Source organism: Psittacula echo (assembly GCF_963264785.1).
Source record: "Psittacula echo genome assembly, chromosome: 3".
NCBI classification, from domain to species: Eukaryota; Metazoa; Chordata; class Aves; order Psittaciformes; family Psittacidae; genus Psittacula; species Psittacula echo.
In genome coordinates, this window is record NC_137736.1 from 48,329,366 (window position 1) to 48,351,321 (window position 21,956).

A 21,956-nucleotide genomic window follows, 5' to 3' on the forward strand; every position below is an offset into this window, starting at 1 on the left:
TGGGCAGGGACACCACACACTAAACCATGCCACCCAAGGCCTCATCCAACCTGGCCTTGAACACCGCCAAGGATGGAGCATTCACAACCTCCCTGGGCAACCCATTCCAGTGCCTCACCACCCTCTCAGTAAAGAATTTCTTCCTTAGATCCAATCTAAACTTCCCCTGTTTAAGTTTGAACCCATTACTCCTTGTCCTGTCACTACAATCCCTAATGAATAGTCCCTCCCCAGCATCCTTATAGGCCCCCTTCAGATACTGGAAGGCTGCTATGAGGTCTCCACACAGCCTTCTCTTCTCCAGGATGAACAGCCCCAACTTTCTCAGCCTGACTTCATACGGGAGGTGCTCCAGTCCCCTGATCATCCTCGTGGCCCTCCTCTGGACTTGTTCCAACAGTTCCATGTCCTTTTTATGTTGAGGACACCAGAACTGCACACAATACTCCAAGTGAGGTCTCACAAGAGCAGAGTAGAATCACAGAATCACAGAACATTAGGAATTGGAAGGGACCTCAAAAGATCATCTAGTCCAATCCCCCTGCTGGAGCAGGAACACCTAGATGAGGTTACACAGGAATGTGTCCAGGCGGGTTTTGAATGTCTCCAGAGAAGGAGACTCCACAACCTCCCTGGGCAGCCTGTTCCAGTGTTCCGTCACCCTCACTGAGAAGAAGTTTCTTCTCAAGTTTAAGTGGAACCTCTTGTGCTCCAGTTTGAGCCCATTACCCCTTGTCTTACCATTGGTTGCCACCGAGAAGAGCCTGGCTCCATCCTCATGACACTCCCCCTTTATATATTTATATACACTAATAAGGTCACCCCTCAGTCTCCTCTTCTCCAAACTATAGAGACCCAGCTCCCTCAGCCTTTCCTCATAAGGGAGATGCTCCACTCCCTTAATCATCTTTGTCGCCCTGCGCTGGACTCTCTCCAGCAGGTCCCTGTCCTTCTTGAACTGAGGGGCCCAGAACTGGACACAATATTCCAGATGTGGTCTCACCAGGGCAGAGTAGAGAGGAAGGAGAACCTCTCTAGACCTACTGACTACCCCCCTTCTAATACACCCCAGGATGCCATTGGCCTTCTTGGCCACAAGGGCACAGTGTTGGCTCATGGTCATCCTCCTATCAACCAGGACCCCCAGGTCCCTCTCCCCTACACTGCTCTCTAACAGGTCGTTCCCCAACCTATATTGGAACCTGGGGTTGTTCCTGCCCAGATGCAGGACTCTACACTTTCCCTTGTTATATTTCATCAAGTTTCTCCCTGCCCAACTCTCCAGCCTGTCCAGGTCCCGCTGGATGGCAGCACAGCCTTCTGGCGTGTCAGCCACTCCTCCCAGCTTAGTATCATCAGCAAACTTGCTGATAGTACACTCAATTCCCTCATCTAAATCATTGATGAATATATTAAATAATACTGGTCCCAGTACTGACCCTTGAGGCACTCCACTAGATACAGGCCTCCAACTGGACTCCGCCCCATAGACTACAACTCTCTGGCTTCTCTCCTTCAGCCAGTTTGCAGTCCACCTCACCACCCGACCATCCAGTCCACACTTCCTCAGTTTAGCTGTGAGGATGCTGTGGGAGACTGTGTCAAACGCTTTACTGAAGTCAAGGTAGACCACATCCACCGCTCTGCCGTAATCCGACCACCTTGTTATGTCTTCATAAAAGGCTATGAGGTTGGTCAAGCACGACTTCCCCTTGGTGAAGCCATGTAGAGGGGTAGGATCACCCCCTTCGACCTGCTGGTCACGCTCCTGTTGATGCAGCCCAGGATACGGTTGACTTTCTGGGCTGCCTAGGACCTATGGCCAGCAGGATATAAGGAAAATTGGTTAGGTACTTCATATAGCACCTCATTCACAAGACTTGCCTTGGACACTTTTTCTTCTGAAGCTGATTATGTGCTTTGGAAAAGGTATGGGGTAGAACTTCTCCATCTGAGTAAAGACAAAGCACATAGAAAAAGAAATTCTGTGAGGAAATTTATTTCAGTTCCCAGTTGAGGTCACTAGGAAGCATTCACTTAAATAACTGAAATTCACTTAAATAAACTAACCCCCTTGCATTGCCCATCACATCTGTTCACTTGACCAAATTTAAAGCTAATTTTGTCTCAGCAATTAAAAAAAAATCTTTTTCTTCTGTTTCTTTTTCAGAACTACAGACATTCATGTTGGGGAACAGACACAAAGGATCTCCTTCTACCTTACTGTCAGCATGCCAGGCAATATCAGTGATATTGTGCCCAAAGCTGATGTGGAAAATGCCATCAGGTGAGATTTTGCTCTCTGGGGAAAGAAAAAACCTCATCAGCCAAACAACCAGGTGAAAGGGTGGAAAGGAAAGTAATGCTCAAGTCAGCTGAGGCAGAAGGGATGATAAGAAAGTCAGTTATGCAGTTAGCAGAAATAGTGGGATGTGAGAAACTGTTACGACAGAAAGAAAACAGTCCCTTTATCTGATGGTGTCTTGGACAACAGCCAATGTAAAATGCTTCAGCATGCTTGTAAAACTGCTGTAACACACCTAACTGCATCACACTTTGCCAGAAAATATCAGTGCTTGAACTTTAACAGGATCTTATATTCTGAAATACGGGGCACAGTAACTGTGTGTGAATGCACGTGTGTTTTCTCCTCTCATAAGTGAAAATTCAGTGGAAGATTTATTGTCAGCAAGAACTCCAGAACAATGATGTATAAGAAAGATAGCCAGATGTATTCAATTATACAGAAAAGAAGAGGTCAGAACAGGAGATTGTTCCTACTTATGAATCAATGAAGAAGAGCTCCTTATAGCACAGTATGACACTACTGTAAGTCACTGCTGTAAAAATAATAAGTAAAACTGCAGTTCTGCAGTTGGTCATGGATAATGTACAGTGGGAAATGAAGAGGGCACAAATCTAAAAGCAGCAGCAGTATGAGATGGGGTTGAAAAAGTGGTGAGATAAGTTGGTGAACCAAGGGAGAAGAATATGGCTATAATAGTCACTGTTAGCACTTAATAGCAGAAGTTCAGGGAAAAATAAAGCACAGAAAATGCATCAGAGAAAGGGTTTACGGGGCAGTGAAAGACACAGGAATAAAAACTATGGAACACTGTAGGAGGGAACCAGGTCTTCTGTGATTTTCTTCAAAGCTGTGGTTTTCTATCACACATTGAAGAAACTTATGGATAGCTAAGACACTTAAGGTAAAGAGAATCATGGGAGAAATGCAAATAGATAGGGAGATCAGAAGGCTGTTTGCCTCATTTTTATAAATGTTAAGACTGAGGTTAATAGTTCATTCAGTGTCTGAACGTGCCAGTTAAGCTGCAACACATTAAGAGCTTAAGTTACTGTGGTTGTCACTCACCGACCCATGCCAGCAGGAGCATGGGCTTAGCAGTACCTCCGTTGCAGCCTTTCCAACTGAGCTTCCAGGGGAAGCTGACATTGGAAATTTATAAAACAACTGAAAACTGTTTGTATGCTTCCAATAAACATGCAAAACTCTTTGAATTTGCTCTCAATGGCAGGATGTCTCGGGGACGAATCAATGAGGCTTTCAGACTGGACGATAACACGCTGGAGTTTGTGGGCATACTTCCAACCTTGGCCACACCTTATGAACCACCAGTCACCATCTGGTTAATTATATTTGGGGTGGTCATTAGCCTGATTGTCATTGGAGTTATTCTCTTGATCATCACTGGTCTGAGAGATCGCAAAAAGTGAGTAATATTTTTGATATTATGATCATGACCACTGGAAGATGTCCTGATAACTGAATCGCCAGGGAGCTCACAAGTAGGCTGCCAAATCTAACTGAAGCAAGTTAAGGAATTAATGCTTATAATTCCCCTCCCACCAACAGTGATAGCTAAAGGTTCAGCTCCCTGCTTTTCAGTGCACAGCAAATTTGGCAGCTTAGTGCAATTTCCCCATCATCATCACAGCTGGATGCTGTGGCTGCAGGGAGCTATGAGGGGCTAGGCTTCTGCCAGCCTCACTGCAAGATTGATGGAGTGGCCTGCTGGGAACACAGTGCCTTCTCCAACAGCAGAGTTACCCACATTCATCAGCACTGGCAGTTTTTAGTAATCTTGTTGGAGGCTGTCCAGTAATGTAATGTTCCTTAAATATCACTGCACTAACAGCAATATAGCTGGGTTGGTTTTCTCTGTGTCTCCATTAATGGTGTTTCTAAGAATGCAGTAGGTTTGCTACAGTTCCCTTAAACCCAACACAATTCCTTTTATATAAATATTCCTATTTAAACACAGTATTATTTACAGTAGGGGATTCTGGGGATCCAGAAGGACTTGAACAGAACAGAGGCTTCTAATAAAAAACTGTATTTTCGTTACAGGAAAGAGAGAGAAAGTAAAGGTGAAGCAGGATCAAAGTGTCGAGAGGTGAACCCTTATGCTGAAGAAGGAAAAAGCAACATGGGTTTTGAGCCATCTGAAGAGACACAAACATCATTCTAGAAGATGTGGGTACACTAAGGATTTGTGGGATTTTTCATCTCACTTTTTGCAGTAGTGCCTAGCAAGGACCAAACCACTATGGATGTCATAGTGTTTTGCATAGTATCTTCTGGTTGACCACTAACTTACTCGTTCATAGACAGCATCAACTACACCTGTAGTCTATGTGGTAACTAGAAAACATGCAAAAATTGAAGATATATATGTCCTGTGGCTTTTCTATGAATTATGTGCATAATATTATACACTGCTGCTTTCCATAAGTGTGCTGTATCCAACTTCTTTTTGCTTCTTCTATAATGAGATGCAAAAACTTGGAAGTATACTGTTGTATACAGGTCAAGCCAGACATAACAATAGTTCACAAACTCCTAATGCCTGTGAGGAAAATCTTGATCATTCAAGATAGAGACCTAAAAGGGTATCTAATAGACAGTGAGAAAAAACCCACACTGACCACCAGAAGAACCTTAGTGATGAAGAACTCAATTTGTTATGGAACTGCAATTTTTGCACCTTCAGGAAATCTATATCCATGTGAAATGGATACTAGATGAAGGCTAACAAGCACTGGAACTTTGTTAGGAAGTTGTAACGTAAGTTATTTTTCTAACTGCTTGCTTGATAAGTATTGTAGAGACACATAGCCCTTGCTCCCTCAAAAAAGAAAAAAAAAAAAAGAAACTGAAAGATCTCTGTGTTATTTTATCATCCAAAAATGGAATAAACTTTCTTAAAACCAAATGATTAAAGTAGTTTTATTTTTCAGTACCTTACCACCACTATTACAAATATTGCGCTACAAATACTGCGTACTACAAACACAAATTGCACTATTATATACAGGGGGCAGTAGACTGGGGCTTGAGAGGTTCAAGTTGCACCTGAAAAAGAAATGCTCTTCACCAGGACAGTAGTGCAATACTGGAACAGGTTCTGTGTTCCATGCTCTGGGAGAGACTGTGGCATCTTCACCTTTAGAAGCGTCCAGAACCCAGGTAGACAAAGGAATGGCTGATCGAGCAGTGGGGACAGTCCCATTCTGACTGAAATGTTTGGCTGAATGACCTCCAGGCATCCCTTCCAGCCAGCATTTCTGTGATTCTGTCTCTTGTAGGACCTATGCCGTACCTGCCACCATGCCAGTACGGTTGTTCTGTCACACCAGGGTCACTGAAATGCACAAGGTATCTACTCAGTCATGCATTCTGACAAAAAGCTGGTAGCAAACACAAGCCTGCATGAAAGCATTCAACAAATACATAGGCTCTTAAAATAATGTGCCTCCAAAATGATCAGAAACTGTAGAAAGCTGGCAAACATATCTGAAAACATACAGTTGGACTCTGGACTCATAAAACACTATCTTAATGTTTCACTCTCACTTCATATTTAAGAGACAAACCCCTTAAATGAGACAATTCAGATGGTAGGCAGATGATACTGATTAACTGCAAATTAGACAGGAATGTAAAGCAATAAAAATAATTTTTTCTAAGTTGCCTACCTACATCACATATCCCATTGCCATAACATCCCCAAACCTTAGTACTTCAGCTGAACTTCTAAGATAAATAATTCAACTATATGTGGTCTTCCCACTTAATGTGTGGTAACAGAATAAGGGAATGGCAAAGCTGGAAACAATCAAGTAACATAATTAGTCATGCCAGCCATCTTCAGATCTGTTGTTAAGATTAACATTTCCATTAAAGCAAAGCTTTCATTGCAAGCAATTAATTTTAAAAGCTGTGCTATGAATCAAAAAACACTGTTCAGAATTGTCAGCACATAAAGCCACTGAAAAAAATACAGCAGGACGTTGGGAGAACAGAAATAAAACATTTATATTGAAAAAATCAACCACATGCATTAGCCCCAACAATACCTCATATCCTCTGTGCTGCAAGGGCACACTCCTTTCAGATTTTCTCTGTCTCAGCACTCTTTCTTCTCCCTTTCTCCAGGTCAGTACCCCTTGGCCCAACTTGATGCATAGGCAGCATCATACCATGCCACTACTTCTCCATCAAATGAAACCTCCCATGGCCTCCCAGGCCTGTGTAGATCCCCACAGTCATTTGAATGTCCCCAAACGCTGCTTTCCCTCAGACTTGCTCACAGCTCCCAAAGCAGACAGGGATGTGCTCTGCCAGCCACCTTACAGTGCTGGGACCAGGCAACGCCAGCGAGCACAGTGCTGGGACCTCTGGCTTAATTTCCTTCTCCTCTCTCCCCACCTGCCTGCACCAGGCATTTCTTACTTTTTACATTCAGGTGAGCTCAAACTGGAGCTGTAGAAGTGTCCCTGATAGGGTAGAGCCAGTTCCATCACAGAAAGGGCAAGCAGATGTGACTTGGACTCTTAAAGGCATCACACACTGAACTAGCTCGAATATAAGGAGAGAGGAGAGTAGTTTTTTAGACTCTATTTTAAAACCCCTTTATTTTATACATACTAGATCAGCATTTTATAAACGTCAGTGTCTAAGTTTAGATGCCTCACTTATGTAGCTTCAGATGTATTTGGTATCTCTAGACTTTCTGTAGTTAGCACTAATTTGTGCAGTGCTGTGCACATTTGAAAGTCAGGTGCTCTTATTTGTTAAAGTCAGAAGCCAAATTTCACCTCCTCAGTAGTAAAGTATTTGGCAAAGTAATTATATTAATAGCATTTTTAGTTCTCTTCAGGTTTTATAGAGATCAGCAGATTTACCATTTGCTATTGCAATGACTAAGGAATTCTGCATAAAACTTTTTTTTTTCTCTATTTTTACCTGTAGCAGGAAGCAATAATGCTCTAGTAAACACCTCATATATTGCTAAGTTGCAGATATCTTAGATATGTAGCTTAGAATAAATTTGAAATCAAATATACACCTTGAACTGAAACTTAAGTCAATAGTGCTTGTAAGCAAACATATAATATTTTACCAGTAATAATTTCTTAGTAATTGAAAGCAAGGCTGTAACTATCTGTGTTTCTGTCACTTGCAGCAGTTCTAAATTTGACTTACTTCAGGCATTGGTTTTAAGTGATTACAGAGAAAAAACACATTCAGGTGAGTTACGATAATCAGAAAACCTAACAAGCATATATTTCCTTGTTTACGTTTCCAGTTAAGGCCAAATAATGACTGCTTGAAGCACTGAAGGAGTGTACACAAATAGAATATATATCTCAGTGTCTGAGAAGTCTTTTGAGACGATGTTAACAAAATAATTACATTTTACCTCAGTATCCCTGCAAATTCTGTCACCTACAGAGTGTCACAAAAGCTTTCTCTGTATGCTTCTTTCCTCAATATGCTGATTAAATGAGAAGAATGCTAACATACAGAATAATAGGGATAGCTAATGTCAGGCAGATTTCAGATTTAGTTCTCATACAGAAGACAGATGATATGGAACCAGTATGCAGAGTCTTTTTTTTCAAGCTCTGTTGTCTTCTCTCAGTGCCTCAAAAAAAGATAAAAGCTGCTAAAAGGCAAGGCACTTTTCTGGTAGCTAAATGAAGCAAAGATGATGGATAAGGTTATTTAATTTTGAAATCATTCAGGAACTGTAATTTGCATTAGTTTTTCCTGATTTTAGCATGCAGAAATTTGCAGAGACAGTGATGACTATGAGATAATGAAAATTAAATTACCTTTTATATATGTCTTATATTGTTATAGTTTAAACTTCTTTCTTTGCATTAACATTTCCTCAAATGTAACTTATTTTTCTTGTTTTTTTGACAATTATATTAAAAAACCACTAAACATCACTGTCATTTCATGGTATCACTACTAATGTGCCACACAGTTCTTTGTTGCTGGTGAGAAACAAGTCATGGTCCACAGACAGCTGAATAAAATTTCGATGAAGAGGAACAATAAATCAGGATAATTCTTGGTAGAGAAGATGCAGGTGTCAAAATAAAATGAGCATGATCAGCATCTGACTTACAACTCCTAGAAGACTCACTGATAAGGTAACACATCCTTGTCATTCTAAGGGTGGGGTTGCTTCACAGAACTTTAGCTATCTAAAGAGGCAGAGGTATCATCTACATTTGCTGTTTAAGACCGCTGTATAAGAAAGCAGATATATTTTATTCTGTGGTGGCTGAGATAGAAAAGATAAATGACCACGGAGAGGTACCAGTAATGGTCCTGTAACCATGGAAAGAATCAAGGCAGTTAGCTAGCTCAGCACCCAAATTTTAAACTATTAAATTAGATGAAAAGAATCTCATCCTGTGTATCATGTTGATGTTGAAGCACACTTATTGTTATTTGCTAAATAAATGGTTCTGATAAAAGGGAGCCAATCTTCCTTCATGGCCTGTTTCCTCTACTAACATATAGAATGCACTATGTACAAGCAATGGCTTTTATAAGGGGTATTTTCCACTATGAACATTAGTTCAGCTATCAAGAGCGGATCCTAGTGACCCTTATTATTTTCTTTTCTCCAGTTTGTATGTGGAGATTTACATACCTCATGCCAGCAGTTGTACATTATCTAGTAGATGATGTCTGAAACCAGTTGTGTTCTATAAAGTCTGTCTCCTTGAGAAACTTTCTCGGTCACCTTCATGTTATCATAAACCTTGTAGGGGTGCTTTCCCAAAGTGACACCTCCCACATTAAGATACCTGCAAAAATTTTCATGGCAATGGAAGACAAAAAATGAAAGTCAAGACATGGAAGATTAGTCCTTTTTCCCAGAACAAGACACACATGCAACATGTGACTGAGCAGACTTTAGAGAGAATACAGTCCAAAGAAAAAGTACAGATATGACTGACAAATGTGATTCTGTACACAAATATAAAACAACTTCTACTGCAGAAGAAAGTAAAATTAAACGATAAAGACAGTTATAAAATATATCTAACGTAGTCAATGATGGATAAAGTAGTCAATGATGGAGAAATCCCAAGACATAGCTATCCATGGACTGAGCTTTTTTACAAAATCCATTCAAACATCCCCTTATGTATGTGAATGTACACAGAGAGAGGGGAAAAAACTCAAAATGACAGCTATAGGTATCTATGTTTTTCTAGACTAATAGGAAAGATTGTTACTGATTTTTTTTTTTCTGTGGGACATATCAGAAAGATAGCCAAATACTTCATAGTGTCAGCTACACATGCCTGAAAACACAGGATTATACTGAAGCAATAGAAACACTGGATAACATCATAATCATTAATTCATAATGATAGCTTTTACAAGAAACAATTTTTGTTGTAACTGAACATATGTGATAATCATGCCAACCCTAAAGTGAAAAAAAAGTGAAGTATTTATTTCATGGTGATATGTAATACTGTCAGCAATGATTGCAGCGTCTGTAAAGAAAGAGGCTAAACACGCACACGCACACATACACTGCTTTCACAACTAGTTCTTCTTTATTCACCCAAGCATGGTAATATATAGCATACAGATACAGGTCTGAGCCATGAAGCCAAATAGCAACTACATCATTCCCAGTGACTGTTTTCAGTCACTATAAATTCCATTCTATAAACAATCACTCCCCAGGCTGCTTCCCATCCCGACCTTGCACCCAAACGCTCTCTGGCTTACTCAAGACCCAGGTACACTATCAACAATTATTCTCAAGACTGAAGCATTGTAATATCACAGTCGGATCAGAATAAAATGGTATCTGAATCCCAGCTTTCCCTGATGAGAAAATTTAAACAACAAGGTTATTTATTCTCTGACATCTGCTTTTGGGATATGAATACATTAGTTCTTTAGCCTTTTAAGGACTCATTAGTTAAAACCAACCAAACAAGAACTGATGGATTTTGCTCTCCCCTTGCTTCCACTGCATTAATGGATAGTGTTTAAATGCGGAAAGATCGTCCAAAGAAAATTAATGTTTCTCATTGAAATTAATGCCAATATTGAAGTTAACAACAATATAGCCTGAAGCAAGGATTTCATCAATAAGAGCAAGAAGAAAAAGTATCGCCAGAACATCCAACTTCTGATTTAATCGGATATATTATAAATAACCTGTAAAGTGCATGAATGAGCTGTTTCTCTTGCAGCTGTTAATACTGGGAGACAGGCTTAAGTTAAAGATAAGAAGAAGCCCAGTATTTTGAAATAGTTTTGTCTGCTTTATTCACCATTGTTCAGTGTCAAGAAAAGTGGGTTGCCAATCTTTCGTCAACTTGACAGCTACAAAAAAATTTCCTGCTTTAGGAGCAAACCCATGTAAGCAGAATTTAAGCACATTCACAAAAGGCTCCCTTTGATACCTTTTGCAGATTTTTAGAAACACTGAACAGATTCCAGGGATTTGGAAATCATAGCTTGAAAACCACTGAAGTAGAAGTTCAAATGTTTGAAATTCCTGGGTAGAAAGTGATCTGCAAACACATTTTATTTTTGCTGAGATACACAGTCCTAGTTTACTCACTCTCTTCCACAGCTGGCTTATGCACGCAGTCCACTCTGACCTCTGTGACTAATAGAAAAGCTTTTTTGAGTTGGGCAGCACTGATTTGTGGTCTAGATACACCAAAGATACTGTTTGATCTCCACTGCCAACAGTTTAGTCTACCATATTAAACACACAAATGGTAAACAGGGAGTGGGCAGTTTTTATGTGCCTAGAAGAAAAACAGTATAGTTAGAAAAATCTGAAGAGGATAGGGCTTGGATGCATAAAACTATTAACCAAGAATATAAGCTGTAAATGCTTTTTATATTCCTTAAGTGTATAAATGTCTAGCATTTCTGCTTAGTAAGTTGAGGAAGTCCAAACATAGTGGCATATATGCATATGTATTTATACGTCAAATTCCATACATACCAAAGGCTCATACATCTGACTTGCTGCTAAATTTGGTGTAATGAAAAGCTTCTGGTGCTGACCACTTTACTGGGAACTTGGTTCCTAGTGAACTTATATACTGGTCATCCAGAACATATCTACAAGGCAAGAACCAAACTTGGTTGTGACTGGCCTGATAAGGAATTGGCTGGATGGTTGCACTCAAAGAGTTGTGGTCAATGGCTCAAATATCCAAGTGGAGATTTGAATCCTGCAATGTCTGCTTGAGTTTTAGCACAAGCAGCACAGCTGAAGTCAGACTACCATCACACCTGGAGTTCAGATTACAGAACTTTTGCAGAGCTGGGCATGCTTGCTCCCTGTGCCTTTTAAGTGAGCCAGTATCACAGTATCACAGTATCACAGTATGTTAGAGATTGGAAGGGACCTCAAAAGATCATCTAGTCCAATCCCCCTGCCAGAGCAGGAACACCCAGATAAGGTTACACAGGAATGTGTCCAGGCGGGTTTTGAATGTCTCCAGAGAAGGAGACTCCACAACCTCCCTGGGCAGCCTGTTCCAGTGTTCTGTCACCCTCACTGAGAAGAAGTTTCTTCTCAAGTTTAAGTGGAACCTCTTGTGTTCCAGTTTACACCCATTACCCCTTGTCTTATCATTGTTAGCCATTGAGAAGAGCCTGGCTCCATCCTCATGACACTCCCCCTTTATATATTTATATACACTAATAAGGTCACCCCTCAGTCTCCTCTTCTCCAAACTATAGAGACCCAGCTCCCTCAGCCTTTCCTCATAAGGGAGATGCTCCACTCCCTTAATCATCTTTGTCGCCCTGCGCTGGACTCTCTCCAGCAGGTCCATGTCCTTCTTGAACTGAGGGGCCCAGAACTGGACACAATATTCCAGATGCGGTCTCACCAGGGCAGAGGAGAGAGGAAGGAGGACCTCTCTCGACCTACTGACCACCCCCCTTCTAATACACCCCAGGATGCCATTGGCCTTCTTGGCCACAAGGGCACAGTGTTGGCTCATGGTCATCCTGCCGTCCACTAGGACCCCCAGGTCCCTCTCCCCTACACTGCTCTCTAACAGGTCGTTCCCCAACCTATACTGGAACCTGGGGTTGTTCCTGCCCAGATGCAGGACTCTACACTTTCCCTTGTTATATTTCATCAAGTTTCTCCCTGCCCAACTCTCCAGCCTGTCCAGGTCCCGCTGGATGGCAGCACAGCCTTCTGGCGTGTCAGCCACTCCTCCCAGCTTAGTGTCATCAGCAAACTTGCTGACAGTACACTCAATTCCCTCATCTAAATCATTGATGAATATATTAAATAATACTGGTCCCAATACTGACCCTTGAGGCACTCCACTAGATACAGGCCTCCAACTGGACTCCGCCCCATAGACTACAACTCTCTGGCTTCTCTCCTTCAGCCAGTTTGCAGTCCACCTCACCACCTGATCATCCAGACCACACTTCCTCAGTTTAGCTGTGAGGATGCTGTGGGAGACCGTGTCAAATGCTTTGCTGAAGTCAAGGTAGACCACATCCACCGCTCTGCCATCATCCATCCACAATGTTATTTCCTCATAAAAGGCTATGAGGTTGGTCAAGCATGACTTCCCCTTGGTAAAGCCATGTTGACTGCCCCTCATAACCCTCTTATCCTTGACATGCCTTAAGATGGCATCAAGGATAAGGTGTTCCATCACTTTCCCAGGGATGGAGGTGAGGCTGACCGGTCTATAGTTACCCGGGTCCTCCTTCTTGCCCTTTTTGAAGACTGGAGTGACATTTGCTTTCCTCCAGTCCTCAGGCACCTCTCCCGTTTCCCAAGACTTGGTAAAGATGACGGAGAGTGGTCTAGCAATGACTTCTGCCAGTTCCCTCAGCACCCGCGGGTGCATCCCATCTGGACCCATGGATTTATGGATGTCCAGATTGCTCAACTGGTCCCTAACCCATTCCTCATGGACTAAGGCAAACCGCTCCAGTGACCTGACTTCATCTGAGGTCTCAGGAGTACAGGGCTCTTCAGGACTGCCTCCGGCAGAATAGACAGAGACAAAGAAGGCATTCAATAACTCTGCCATCTCAGTATCTTCTGTCACCAGGGCACCCATCCCATTCACCAGTGGGCCAACCTTGCCTCTGGTGTTAGTTTTATCAGCTATGTATTTGAAAAAGCTCTTTCTGCTGTCCTTGACCCCTCTGGCCAGATTTAATTCTAAGGAGGCCTTAGCCATCCTAGCTGCCTTCCTACATCCTCTAGCAGCAGCCTTATATTCCTCCCAAGTGGCCAGCCCCTCCTTCCATGACCTATAAACTCTCCTCTTCCACTTGAGCATACCCAGCAGTTCCTTATTTAGCCACGCAGGTCTCTTGGCCCTCTTCCTTGACTTCCTACGTGTCGGGATGCTCTGCTCTTGAGCTTGGAATAAGCAATTCTTGAATGTCAACCAACTATCTTGGGCCCCTTTACCTTCAAGCAGCCTTGCCCATGGGACTTCCCCTAGCAATTGCTTGAAAAGGCCAAAGTTTGCCCTGCTAAAGTCCAGGGTTGCAATTCTACTTGCTATTGTACTGGTCCTACCACACAAGATCCTGAATTCCACCATCTCGTGGTCGCTGCAACCAAGGCAGCCCTCAACCTTTACTGCTTCGACCAGACCCTCCTTGTTAGTGAGGATGAGATCCAGCAGCGCTCCTCTCCTGGTTGGCTCATCCACCATTTGCATGAGGAAGTTATCATCCATACACTGGAGGAACCTCCTGGACTGTGGCTGGGTTGCTGAGTAGTCCTTCCAGCAAACATCAGGGAAATTAAAATCCCCCACGACGACCACGTCCTGTGACTGTGAGGCTGCTCTCAGCTGCCTGTAGAAGGCCTCATCAACTTCCTCACCCTGATCTGGTGGCCTGTAACAGACACCCACAACAGTATCGCCCCTGCCAGCCTGCCCCTTAATTCTCACCCACAGACTCTCAACTCGCTCGTCCTCTGTCCCTGGACAGAGCTCAGTACATTGCAGCTGCTCTCGCACATAAAGAGCAACCCCACCACCCCGCCTGGCTGGCCTGTCTTTCCTGAAAAGGACATAGCCCTCCATGAGTATATTCCAGTCATGCGAGCTGTCCCACCACGTCTCTGTAATTGCCACCAGATCATAATCTCCTGACTTAACACAGGTCTCCAACTCCTCCTGCTTATTTCCCATGCTGCACACATTGGTGTATAGGCATTTCAAGGAGGGAGCTGAGCTCACCAATTTCACCCTAGGATTATAGGAGGCCTCCCAGTCTTCATCAATCCTAGAGTGCTGCCCCACTGGGGCAAGCCCAGTTACAACCCCATCCCCCTTCGAATCTAGTTTAAAGCTCTCCAAATGAGCCCTGTATGTAACAGTGGTGTCAAGGGGGAGGACATGGGGCACTGGCAGCAGCAAAGGCTGCAAGTAATAAAAAGTGCTTTTCTAATTGGCTGCAATAATGTTTAAATTTTCTAACAAATAACATTGACACATGTCACAAATAAGCCCTACATGAATGTTCCAATAGAGATATTTATCTTCTGTACTGAACAGGTTACATTTACAGAGTTCTACTGCATAGCACGGAGATCACTCTACATGGAGTGATGAGGCAATGGCCTTATGGCCATCCAGTCCCTTTTACAGTGAAGCACTTAGGCACATTAGTGTTGATTTCAGTGCACCAGTGTCCTGGGTTCAGCAGTGGCAGTCAGTTTTTCTCCTTCTTAGTAGCTGTTGCAGCACTGTGTTTTTGACTTTCAGCCTCGGAACAAAGCTGATAACACTGATGTTTAGACTGACCAAGGACTTTGTGAGTCTCATGCTCTGCCAGGGAGGAGGAGGGGCCGGGAGGAAGCAGGGACAGGACGCCTGACCCAAACTAGCCAAAGAGGTATTCCATACCACAGCACGTCATGCCCGGGGATGTAACTGGGAGCTACCCGGAAGGGCACGTCCTCTTTTCGGTCGGGCTCTTTTCCGGCGAGCGGTATCATATTTTCTTCCCTTGTTATTTCTCTTATCATTATTATTATTGGTGGCAGCAGTAGTGATTTGTGTTATACCTGAGTTACTGGACTGTTCTTATCTCAACCCGTGGGAGTTACATTCTTTCGATTCTCCTCCCCATCCCTCTGGGGAGTGGGGGGGGGGGGGGGGGGAAGTAGACTGCGTGGTTCTGATTTACGGCCTGGGCTTAAACCACGACAGTTCTTTTTGGCGCCCAACGTGGGGCACGAAGGGTTGAGATAACGACAGATCTGACCGGAGTGTGTCTAATCGTATTTGTGATAAGCATTCAGTGTTTTGGATTAATAGTCACTCGTCACAATGCTGATTTATTGGCTCTCAAAGTTGTTGTTTTTGATCTCACAGTCTCAATATGCCGTAGGTTACTTAGAGCCGGTATTTGCTGTGTTGGTGTTTTTCAAGTGTGGGGCTTGGGCTAAGGTTGTTGTCTCGTTGTATTTTGTGGCGACATGGCACCCCAGAGAGAATTGAATCAGACAATGGGACTCATTTCCGGAATAACCTTATAGACACTTGGGCCAAAGAGCATGGCATTGAGTGGGTATATCACATCCCCTACCATGCACCAGCCTCTGGGAAAATCGAACGGTATAATGGGCTGTTAAAAACTACACTGAGAGCAATGGGTGGGGGAACTTTCAAGCATTGGGATACACACTTACCAAAGGCCACCTGGTTGGTCAACACCAGAGGATCTGCCAACAGGGCTGGCCCAGCCCAGTCAGAACTTTTACATATTGTAGAGGGGGACAAAGTTCCTGTGGTGCACATGAAGAATTTGCTGGGGAAGACAGTCTGGGTTATTCCTGCTTCAGGTAAAGGCAAACCCACTCGTGGGATTGCTTTTGCTCAGGGACCTGGATATACTTGGTGGGTAATGCAGGAAGATGGGGAAGTCCGATGCGTACCTCAAGGGGATTTGATTTTAGGGGAAAACAGACAATGAACTCAATTGTACGCTGTTGCCTGCTATAGCCATCAACTAGAAGTCTGCAGGGCACCAGCGACTGGCCCTGACTTCCCTCCGACCATCATCCCAACAGAGAATGAACTTTGATAGAACCGGATGAGTTCTACAGTAAAGGAACGATCAGCATCAGCAGACAACGATCCAACACTGCACACAGCTTCTCCTGCTCTGAAAGACTGTTATAAGAGATGGAGCCCAACATCATGAACCGAACGGACTCAGTAGCTTTATAGGAATTGGTCCGTGCACTAAGATAACAATGCACTGAAATGAGAGTGAGGGTATATGGAAAATGTGGGATCTGAGCATGACGTGAATGGTATGGAATAAGGGGTGGATACTGTCCTGGGTTCAGCAGTAGCAGTCAGTTTTTCTCCTTCTTAGTAGCTGTTGCAGCACTGTGTTTTTGACTTTCAGCCTCGGAACAAAGCTGATAACACCGATGTTTAGACTGACCAAGGACTTTGTGAGTCTCATGCTCTGCCAGGGAGGAGGAGGGGCCGGGAGGAAGCAGGGACAGGACGCCTGACCCAAACTAGCCAAAGAGGTATTCCATACCACAGCACGTCATGCCCGGGGATGTAACTGGGAGCTACCCGGAAGGGCACGTCCTCTTTTCGGTTGGGCTCTTTTCCGGCGAGCGGTATCATATTTTCTTCCCTTGTTATTTCTCTTATCATTATTATTATTGGTGGCAGCAGTAGTGATTTGTGTTATACCTGAGTTACTGGACTGTTCTTATCTCAACCCGTGGGAGTTACATTCTTTCGATTCTCCTCCCCATCCCTCTGGGGAGTGGGGGGGGGGGGGGAGGGGGGAAGTAGACTGCGTGGTTCTGATTTACGGCCTGGGCTTAAACCACGACAACCAGCTTAAGCTTACTGTGTATTGCTGAACTGGGTTGTGAAGTGGTGCAGAAACCCAGCAACCTTTAGGAAAATATTTATAGGATTCAGGTGGGGAGGGAGAAGGTCATCTGGGAGTCGAACTAGAAAAAAAGACATGTTAGGGGTGGGAAAGGAAGAAGTGAGCCCTTCAGCATCACTAATGGGATTTTTTTTCTATGTCAAAGCACATCTTAGAGGTTCAAAAAGGAAGCCAAAACCAGTTAACATTCACGGTGATCTGGATGGGAAAGATAACTCTGTCCAGGAGACAAAATGGTCTCAAGATACCTTATAGCCAAGACTGGCTTCTCAGAGAACTAATCTGTTGGTTTTCTGGCAGTTCCAAAAGCTGGTAGATTTTCCATCAGCAGAGTAGATGATACTTCCTTTGTTATGAATTTACACGTTCAGGCTCACCTCCCTTGTAAGTTGTCTGTAGTGTCAGTGCTTGCATAACAGCCTTTCTCTCCGCTGGGGCAGGAATAGTCCCTACCTATGTCTATAATGACTTAATTCTTCAGCACTTGTAAAAATGTAGAACCTTATGAAATGGAGTTAAAATTGGGTAAAATATTTGAAATTATTATGGTGAGAATGGAAAATATGTACACACACATGTGTGACATACACACACGGTCATAGAGCACTATAGTGAGTTTCATATCTTTGGGAAATCAGATAAATTGCAGCACTTCAGGCTGAAGAAAATAATTCTTGTCTTTTGTTGATCTGAAAGGTTGAGAGTTTGAGTTGTTTGAGGAGTACTAATAATATTGTATTAAATCAAGAATTTTGGAAATTAATTAGATATTCTAATATTTTCAGGCTTTCTTTGTCTCAAAGTATTTGCAAGACTACCACAGTATTGCCAACTTTGTGGTTTTCAGTCCATTCTGAAACTTCAGTGGAAATTACATCTAAATGTGAAAAAACACACCCTAAACCTTCCTCTAAAAAGAACAGAAGAGCCTGAACCATGGATGCAGGTTTCAAGTCAGATTTTCCTCTCTCCCATGCCATGCTGTAGCAGTTGTCACTCAGCCCTATTACAAACAAATCACTCTGTTGGTACACAGATTTGAGACAGCTTTGTTTGCAGACAGCTGGGATGCCTGCTGTAATTTCCCAATGGCATTTAAATAGTCTTCTATTTATAAAGTATCACTTTATACACTGGACCTCTATGGGAGATCCCACTGAGATCTTGAGAGCTGATGTTCCTCCCTTTTGAGTGCAGAGGGATCTAAGGATTTTTTTTTTATTATTATTTTCAAAAAAGAATTTAGGGGGTTTTTTTTGTTTCTTTTTTGTGGGTCTTTTCGGGGATTATTTTTTTGATTTTTTTTTTTGTTTTGTTTGGTCGTTTTTTGGGGGTTTGTTTGTTTGTTTTTTGTTTGTTAGGTGTTTTGTTTGTGTGGTTTTTGGTTTTTTTCGTTCAGCATCTCTCTGCGTAGAATGAATCTTTTGAACCTTTTCAAGGTGTAGTGGTTTGTTCCTGTACCAAATGGCAGTGTAGCTCTGCTGGCATTATCCACTTTCTTAACACCCACTCAGAAGCGTCAAGTCTGATATGTGATAAGTTACCATTCTTCTTCTGCTTTCATAAATATCTTTCCGTCATTTCTTTCCATTCTTCTTCTGCTTTCATAAATATCTTTCCGTCATTTCTTTCCTAATCCATAGACACTCTCAGTATGCTTTCTTTTCCATTTTGCATTCTACAGGATGCAGATGGCAAGATAGAGATATGACTTTTGTAATTCTTTCTGCATTTTTAGTAATATAGCTGAAAAATCACTCTAAGAGTAGTCTTGTGACATAACATGAAATTAGAAGTCCTTTCCAACCCTAACTACCCTATTCTAACCCTAACTACTCTATGATCCTATGAAGTGTGTACTCAAACAATATGAAATAAATACTATCCTATAACATGTTTCCTAAACTACACTCTAAATATATCCTATATCCTATGACGTGTTTCCTAAAATATATCCTAAATATATCCTAAAGTATATCCTAAAATTTGTTTCAGAAACATAGTAGGAATAATACACACAGTAATAAATAACAGTAATATATAATGGTAACAAACATAGTAATAAACATAATAATAAGCATAGCAATGAACACAGTAATAAATGTAGTAACAAACACAATAACAAACACAGTAATAAACAAGTGGCCCAGCATAAGTGTTGTGCCCTCTGTCCCACTCAGATGATCCTCACGGCCATGTGTGAGATGGAGTTCAGAGGCCAGCTCCCCACTTGGGGAGATGGGCCAGCGAGTAGGCATTTGCTGGGAGAGCTGACAAGTGAGCCAGCAAGGCCTCCTGCAAGGTCTGGGATGGGTCTGAGGGCGCTGCTCTGACTCTGGAGCGAGCTGGTGGAACTTTCCAGACAGAGCAGAAGGACAGGGTGACGCTGTCCTTGCTGCTGCCGAGGTGGTGCTGGGGCCGCAGGGCAGAACTGGAAGCCCAGGCAGCAGAGACCATCTGGGGAATCCAAGCAGCACAAGGAAATTGGCACCTACAAGGGCACACTCAGAAAGTGCTGATGAAGCCATGAGGGCAAGAGCAAGTGGAACTTGACCCCTGCTTTTTTTGGAAGTATGCTGTAAAAGGGGTCATGCCTAGCACAGGAGAGAGGCACCTGACACCCATGTTCCCCCAAGGGCATGTACATGCCCCTGTTTAGGACCATCCTGTTCACCTCAGGGATCACAGAATCACAGAATCCCAAGGGTTGGAAGGGACCTCAAAAGATCATCTTGTCCAACCCCCCTGCAAGAGCAGGGTAACCTAGAGTACATCACACAGGAACTTGTCCAGCCGGGCCTTGAATATCTCCAACGTAGGAGACTCCACAATCCCCCTGGGCAACCTGTTCCAGTGCTCTGTCACTCTCACGGTAAAGAAGTTTTTCCTGATGTTCACATGGAACCTCTTATGCTCCAGTTTACATGCATTACCCCTTGTCCTATCACTGGACATCACTGAGAAAAGCCTAGCTCCATCATCCTGACACTCACCCTTTACATATTTGTAAACATCGATGAGGTCACCCCTCAGTCTCCTCTTCTCCAAGCTAAAGAGACTCAGAGTTTTGAAAGATGGAAAACAGGATCTGCTATATACTTGGGTGCCTTGCTCTTCTTCCCCTGTTTGGATTTACTCAGTTGCCCATCCCCGGCAGCTCGGTTGCCAGCCTTCTCTTCTTAATGACCAGTTGCCCATCGCTCCCCTCTTCACAGGTTGCTCTTCGCATTCAGGTGTCCCGTGAAGAACCAGGCAACCTTTCCATTCAATAGTATAGCTAGACAGGTGAAGCCATGATTACCTTGAACCCAGCAAAGCTAGGTAGTTTTACTTTCTCTCCCTGGAAGAGCTCTTCAGGTGTTCACTTTTGGGAGCAATGGGAAGCACCTGCAACGGCAATGTGTAAGTTAGCAGGGGGCAAGGTCCTCCCTGCCCAATTGGTGCCCTAGCTCTGAAAGGCACATTCCTTGAATAGGTTTGCTCAGCTCAGGTGAGCCAGCTGTGGTGGGATCACCGCACAAAGAGGGATGGCCAATCTGCATCAGCCTTGCTTTGCACTTTGGCAGAGCTGCAGGCTGATGGATGACCGTACTTGTCCCTGCAGCAGCAGCCCCACCTTCTGAGGGGGGAGGCTTTTGTTGTCACACTGTTGGTGTGCTTCACTTACCTCTGCTCTTTTTGGTGCCCTCTGCAGTGCTGATGGCTCCTCATCCCCCTCGCTGGCCAGCCCAGCCACCTCCTCCCCAAGGAGTTCTTCCTATTGTTCTATGAGGAACTGCACGAGCTGTGTCACCTGCACACAGCAAAGCTCTGGTTTCACCGAGGAGGCTGATAAGGGTTCAAACAGCCTTTCCCAGTCTGATCCATGCTTCTGTGCAGGAAGGTGCAGCCACGGAGCTGCTCTTCCCAGCTGCTGATGGGAGGAGGCAGCCAGGGCCGTCTGAGCAGCAAGGCCAAGGTCGGCTGGGAAGGCTGTAGCCAGGAAGTGAACATAGTGTACCTTCCCTGTCTCCTGCCAGGACATCCAGGGGGAGCTCATGGTGGGGGCTGATGAGGTTTAGCCCCAGGCAGATGGCCAGGTTCGTAGCTGTCAACTTGCTCAGGGCCAGGTTCCTGGTGATGTTATGGAGCAGGGACAGCAAGTGCTGAAGCAGGAGCATGTTGGCCTCAGGTAACTTGCTGGCCACCCAGAGGGAACAGAAGCACAGCATTAATGAAGTTGGTGTTGACAACACAAGTCTCCCAGGCTGATCTCACCCAAGGCCACTGCCTGGTCTATGGTGGAGGGACTGCCTTCTCTGAGATACAGCCACCTCCCTCCCTCCCTGCCCTTCTGAAAGAGGCCCTTGCTGGAGCAAGCCCCAGTGCCTGCAGAAAATGATTCCCAGAGAGAAATGATTTTCTGTCACTCTTTCTCCCCAAATCCAAACCCCACAGCAGTAGGAGGTGGCTTGCATAAACCATGGCTATTTCAGACAGGACATTGCTTTGCAGGCAAGTCCCGGCCTGTGCCAGTAGCTGCGGAGCAGGCAGGCTGCTGCCACACTTACTCTTTCAGTGCTGCCAGCCTCTCCTGCCTGCTGGTCTTCTGAAGGGCACTCATCCACTCCTCGTATAGCTGGATGTCAAGGAGCTTGAAGTGGATCTTGCAGAGGAGGTCTTGCAATGCCAAGGGCTCCGTGTGAGGCTTTGGCCACTG

At 43.9% G+C, this 21,956-nt stretch overlaps 2 protein-coding genes across 2 annotated transcripts in view; one reads left to right on the forward strand and one right to left on the reverse strand.

Annotated features, from left to right (window-relative positions):
• Positions 1-4,490, forward strand: part of ACE2 (angiotensin converting enzyme 2) — a gene marked incomplete at both ends in the record, with an annotated part of 28,583 nt that extends 24,093 nt beyond the window's left edge. Inside the window, 3 exons of the mRNA XM_080613256.1 lie at positions 2,171-2,287; positions 3,537-3,731; positions 4,370-4,490. Coding sequence (XP_080469382.1) covers positions 2,171-2,287; positions 3,537-3,731; positions 4,370-4,490 — 433 coding nt within the window. The remainder of the gene's footprint in view (positions 1-2,170; positions 2,288-3,536; positions 3,732-4,369) is intronic.
• Positions 4,491-7,922: 3,432 nt separating this feature from the next.
• The window catches only part of BMX (BMX non-receptor tyrosine kinase), a gene marked incomplete at both ends in the record, with an annotated part of 29,658 nt that continues 15,624 nt past the window's right edge, over positions 7,923-21,956 (reverse strand). The window contains 8 exon segments of the mRNA XM_080613520.1: positions 7,923-7,970; positions 7,974-7,997; positions 8,976-8,999; positions 9,003-9,112; positions 9,115-9,132; positions 11,319-11,325; positions 11,329-11,437; positions 17,213-17,318. Of these exon segments, the coding sequence (XP_080469646.1) occupies positions 7,923-7,970; positions 7,974-7,997; positions 8,976-8,999; positions 9,003-9,112; positions 9,115-9,132; positions 11,319-11,325; positions 11,329-11,437; positions 17,213-17,318 (446 nt within the window).